The sequence below is a fragment of the Malaclemys terrapin genome, chromosome 8 (assembly GCF_027887155.1).
Source record: "Malaclemys terrapin pileata isolate rMalTer1 chromosome 8, rMalTer1.hap1, whole genome shotgun sequence".
Lineage (NCBI taxonomy): Eukaryota > Metazoa > Chordata > Testudines > Emydidae > Malaclemys > Malaclemys terrapin.
The window spans coordinates 73,164,258-73,170,410 of record NC_071512.1 but is presented as its reverse complement, the minus strand read 5'-3'; the positions used below and the strand labels follow the sequence as shown (position 1 = coordinate 73,170,410).

The following is a 6,153-nucleotide window of genomic DNA, read 5'->3' as shown; positions in this document are numbered from 1 at the left end:
CGGCTGTTTTTTCTGGACTTCAATGTGTTTTGCTTATTCTAAAATGTAAATGTGAATTACATATTACACATATGCAACCCTGTCCCTCTGCAGAGACCCAGTGACTTCACCCAGTCCCTCCACCAGAGAGACTGGGTCTTATGTTGTTGCCCCCTCCACCCCCCAACATAAGGGGCATCTGCATAGAAAAAACAGTGTAATCAAATCCTGGAGTCCTTACACCTAAATAAAACTTCTACTGATGTCAATAGGAAGTTTGGCCACATAAGAACAATCAACTTTGGCCCTATAGAAGCACACCCACCCACCCACCCACACAGAGTAAAGAACAACAGTTGCCATGAGTACAGCACGGATAAGCAATTAAACACCCCTTGAGGAAATTCCAGTATTCAATTTTCAAGGACACATGCACACACTTGAAAGTGAACCAACCTAACTGAAGATGCTGTTGCAAAGTATTTCTAGTTTATTAAGTTAATGTAAAAAAACAGCTATTTAAAGTAGAAATATGATGGAATGTAACTATGCAGAGAGATTCCCATAGCATAAATGGATGTAGCACCACTGGACTTCGATGGATTGGTAGCAACTGACAACAGCTGAGGACTTGGTTCAAAAATGTTTTGGTCAATAATTACAGTTCAGGCTGTAGCTTCCTATCAGGCGGCTCTCTCAAGTCAGCTGCAACCCAGCAGGGATGTAAAAGCAAATCCAAATTCTCTCTCAGTAGGTGGTAACTGTCTGTCACCGTGCCGGCTGTGGGTGGGCCTTCCAGAGCAGTACTCCTACGCATAGTCAGTGAGCAGGCAATAGCTAGTGCTCAATCTGGTGATAGACTTCGGTGTAACTCACACAAAGCACCCTGTTGTGCTTGGCAAGCCCGGGTCTGGTTATTTAGCTCCCCTGCTGCCCCCTATCCAGTGAGCTGTCATCATACCTGACACAAACTCCGTCTGAGAGATACACTTGTGTGTTTAAAATGTAGGGCTGCAAAATCTCAAATGTTAGAACTTGGCCAAATGCAGGAAAATGAACAAATAAAACTGAATAAGGCTTAAGCTGTTGGGTGGTAGTTCTTTTCCACTTGCATGTTTTCTCTCTCCTTCCATCTTTAGTAATCTCATAGTCTTGTATTGTTTTGCTTTTCCCTTTTGTCTGTTTTCTCCTTCTAATCTGACCACCCTGTTCTCCTTCTAGTACCACATTTGCTCTCAGGCATTTCCATCCTAAGAAGATGGAGTCCCTTCCTTCCTCTGTATATTAAGTACTGTAGTTTAAGTAGTTTTCCACAATGTAAGAAAAATGCTCAAGTATTAATGCCCAATTTAAATATATTTCAGGCCTGATCCAAAAATAAGTCAACATAAACATTGCTTGAATTCATGAGAAATGCGTGGTACAAGGCCCTAATCATAGGCTGCCCGTGCTGCCACAGGGGGAAATATGCTGCCCCTACACCCTCAATACCTGTGGCCAGACTATCATTACCAAAACAATCACCAGTATTAATTTTTCAATGGTAGCATAGTTTTTAACAGTGACTTATCTCCTCATCTCAGCACACAAGAGCTCAGTGCATCACTAAACTGAAGGGCAGCAGGGGGGGAGGGGGAAAGAAAAGAGCATTAAAAGAAGACTGGGATTTTCCTTGCTACTAAACCACTAAAGATAGACTTTTGGAACTTAATCCTAGTGAAGTTGTACAAGTGAAAATATAAGCTCTGTAAACCAATTGCAGTCAGTTCTACATTCAGTTTATTCACCCAATTATCTAATATTTTGATATTAATTATAATAAACTTCTTTAGGCCAATTTCTTTTTATTGACCCTCTTTTGTACATATCTCCCATACCTAGGCCCCCACATTTACAGTTCTAAAAATTGGGGAGGGAGGAAAAACAAAAACAAAACTCCCAAAAACCTGACCACGTTATTTGACCAAAAGTGCCACGTAGTGTCACAAAAGCTGCAGTGAGCAGGAAAGAGGACAAAACACCTTTGTCCACTTATGTCTCCCTGATAGCTTCAAATCCTAAGAGGAAGAGGAAATATGAAGTAATTTTAAATATATTTTCTCCAGCTGGTACTTGTTGACAAGAACAAACGAAGTAGCAACAATGCAGGAAGTCACAGTGAGTGGGAGGAAGAAATCTTTTCCTTAAAGTGCACTGTACAAGCTACCACTGCTTATAATTTTAAGTTAAAATTCTGTTGAACAGTTTTCATAGTCAAGAGAATTGACAGTCTCCAGCACCTTTATAGCATCACTTGTGTGTATTTTCACCACTTCATTTTTCCCTCTAAGGTAGATCAGGGTGAAACACTGCTTCAGCAATAGGAGTTTTGCATTAAGGAGCAAACTTTGGCCCTATTGACTTTATTGGGAACAAGATTTGGCCCAGGAGTGAGTTTACACTGCACCTCGGAATCCTTCATTTCCTCTTTGGGAATATTGGAGGGTGAGAACTTCAGCATAACAGATTACAGAAGAAATGACTTCTAACCAAAGCCCTGATCCTTAAACCCTAACTCATGGGAGCAGTTCTGTTAACATCAATCACACAATGTAAGTGGAGCCAGAATATGGCTTTAAAGGAGAGATGCATTACCAGAATGAAACTATTCATGTGATTGTGACACAAGATGTAATTAGAGTTGGAAGTAAGGGGTCCTGAGCACCTTCTCATTGGAGTAGTCCCACTGAAATCAATCAGATTTCACACATGAGTAAGGAAGCAGGATTTGATGCTGGTAGTAAAGTAATATAGTACATTAAACATGAAACGACTTGCATGGAGGAAGTCAAAAATTGGTATGCCTAATTCTATACTCCCTTACACAGGCAAAATTCCTCTGGACTTCAGCTGGGAGTTCTGATTGTGTCATGATCAAATCAGTCCCACAGAATTAGTTATTTTGATTGAATGTATTTTAATACCAAGATATAGCCTTAGAAAGATACAGCCCGACAATAATTCACATGCCTTTATTTAAAGCTAGATTACCAAATGATTTGGAAAGGAATACTAGTAGCTCTCAAGGGTTCTGGAAATAAACCTGCTGCCAGTGCCATCTGTTCTGCTGCTGCCATGGGATGGCCCATCAGTCTTTAAACAGAGTTATAAAAGAGGAAAGGGGGGCAAGCTCCAGAAAACATACCTGAGCAGTGTTTTGTACTCCTATTTATGCTGAGCCAACACCCATTGTCATTAATTCAAAAACTACTATCTTCACTGGGTGTTGGTCAGGCCCATTGGGCAGAGACTTTAAATAAGGAGCACCAAGTGATAAATGTTAGCAGAATGATCCAGTGATTTTTTTCCCCTCCTTTTGAGATGAGCAGGTTAATCTCACTATCATCATCTGGGAAGGTGACATGAGCAGCAATCCCTGGAAACCCTTTTGGGGAAGGCTAGTAGGGCAAGAGATTAATAAAAAAAGAAAACAGACCTTTAAGGTTTAAAAGTTGAATAGGTTTTCTTTTGTAAGAAGGAATCTTACACAATATTTTTGAATTTATTTTCTAAATTCATAACTGTACAAAAGTGATGTCCGAGAGAGAAAAGCAGCAGCAGATCAAAGGGGAATTTTCTAAATAAAGCTATTCTCTTGCTTTTATTTTGAAGTGTCTTTATCCCATTAAAAAGACAAGAGAAACTTTAATTTCAAAGTACTTATATTAATGTTTTGGTTTTTTAAAAATCAAGACGGTGTTCACATTTCCATGACAGAATGGACAATGTTTGAGGTATCAGAGTACACAGCACATACAGCCAGCAGTGTAAAAACCATGCAAAAGAACTCAACACTGATAATTAAACAAGAATAAAAACCTAGTGAAACATCTGGTTTGACAGCTCTCTCTTCTGTAAAGAAATGCATTTGTACGCAGAGTCCCTAGTGCCTTTAGATTTGCTCTGCTCATATGAAATCCCCATATTCCATTGCACTCAATTCCCATACTCCTATCCCAGTATAGTTCCTGCCATTTCTTTTCTTCTGTATCCACACCTAGGGTTTTTGGTAAGTACTTCCTCTTTTTTGCTTTGTGGGTTTGTTTGTTTGTTTTTTGGTACTCCCTCCTTTCTGCTGGTGGTTCTTCTCTCTCATTCCTACACCCACTTGAAGGCTATCATTGCTGCCCCTGAGGTTACCAATCAACAGCTGGGGGATGAAACACATGTTAAGGTAGCTCTGGAGGAGCCAAGAAGAAAATAAGCTTGAACCAACAGCCTGAGCCCTCCACTGAGCTGCTCCTTTAACCAACTACATTAGTGGGTACCAAATGGAAGGAGTACAGATGGGTTATACAGGAGACAAATCGATAGCCACCACTTAATCCCCATCTGTGACAAATTCCACAGCTACATCATGCTTGCTAAGAGAGTGGTGGATGGATAGGTCTGGTTTTATATACCTTTCTTCATCCCAAATCTCACCCCTCACAGCTAGTCAGGTATTCCCTGGTTGCAAAATATTCTGTTATAACATTCCTAGATCTTTATGCTTTGAAAAATCAGGAACTAGAATAAAGCATGAAAGGAAGCTGTTCAGGGTTTACAGGGGGTATTATTGCAGTTATACACTAGTAAAACACTGCTTATAGAATGCTTTGACTATATAGTTGGCAGAGCTACTGCCACCCTTAGACAAACCCACAAAACAAAAACAATTTAAAACAAGAAGTGGAGAGGGTTGCTTTTATCTAGCCAATATTGCTTATGGGAATCCCTTACTTAAAGTGGGGAGAGGCACCCCCCCACACCCACAGTCTCTAGTATTCCTGTGCACATGAAGCAAAAGGTCATTTTCCTGTTGGATGGACATGTTAATTCAAAAAGAGCTGTGGGAAAGCAGCTTCTATCAGGTTAACCAAGAGGTCAAGAAAACTCCTCCTTTCTAACAGTACCATGTTTAGTCACAGTGATGAACAGATATTTTGACTTAAGTGGCCAGAAGACACTATGACTATATAGACACATTGCGGAATAGTTTTGCTAAAAGTTTCTCATAATGAGTTTGCAGGGTGTCTTCTCTTTATAGTCTAAAGATTTTTTTTTTTTAAATTATGATTGATGCAAGTAACGACAAAAAGTTACAGGACTGACGCTCAGCCCAGTTTGTGTGTTATATGGAACTGCTCCTAGAGCAGAAAGTGTAGGTTTTGCATTTAACTGCAGAGCAATATGCCAATGTAGTCTTTGATGCATCAACTAGTGTTTGTGACAATCATTCTGAGCACAGATTTTTGGAGTGCACAATACCAACATCACATACTTTAAATACGAGCCATTTAGGCAATACATTATTCATTAAGCAACATGGTAAACTGAACTATATGACAAGCATATTTAGGACTGGTCTATTCAGTATTCCAAATAATATACGTGTAGGTACAGAGAATGACTACAAAAGTTCAAAAACAGTGATTTCCACCCATACCAACCAGTAGTTATAATCATACCCTCTCAGCCTACACAAAAAACAAACAAACAAAAAGTTAAGTTACTGGGTTAAAAGAGTTACTGCAGTCCTTACTCAGGAAAAGACTCCCATAAAAAAATATATATCAAAAGTAGTTTGGGCCGGACTGCAGGATCAGTCTTTAGAATCTAAACATACATTCTCTCTGTTGATGATCATGATAGCACAGACAGATGAATTATCATCACACACAATTATTCTTCAAGTATAACTTCAGGAAGGTAATGAGGCAACACTGGTATCTGTAAGAATTCCTTGAGTGGTGCTTCACTCTTGATTTCATTGCAAATGCTCAACATCTAATGTCCTTGCCAGAAATTCATAGTTTTCATAGTTGGTGGATTGCTGCCAGGAAGGTAATAAGGAACGCTATATTTCCACAGATGTAGATGGTTAACACAATCTCTTTAAATGTATGACCCTGTAAGAGAAGATACACATTTCACAATTACCATGAAATACTTTCCAACACTGTATATGCTTTTCTTTACAAGGTAGCAACTTGCCTCTGCCTCTGCCGATGTAAGCGACTGCAGAATTTGTATTCTATCCTCATCAATCACTTCAACTGTAAAACCAAACCAACATATGGTTAGCCTTGTACTAGATAAGAAGAGATGCAATGTTTCACACATACTTCTTTCTGGCTAACGGTTGATTAATTC

The 6,153-nt window shown here is 39.4% G+C and overlaps 1 protein-coding gene across 1 annotated transcript in view; it reads right to left on the bottom strand.

The window, feature by feature from the left end:
* Nucleotides 1–2,921: 2,921 nt before the first annotated feature.
* Nucleotides 2,922–6,153, bottom strand: part of LOC128842365 (putative ferric-chelate reductase 1) — a 44,921-nt gene continuing 41,689 nt past the window's right edge. The window contains exons 17-18 of the mRNA XM_054038313.1: nt 5,995–6,056; nt 2,922–5,909 (exon numbers count right to left, since the gene is read on the bottom strand). Of these exons, the coding sequence (XP_053894288.1) occupies nt 5,817–5,909; nt 5,995–6,056 (155 nt within the window). The 3' untranslated portion in view covers nt 2,922–5,816. The remainder of the gene's footprint in view (nt 5,910–5,994; nt 6,057–6,153) is intronic.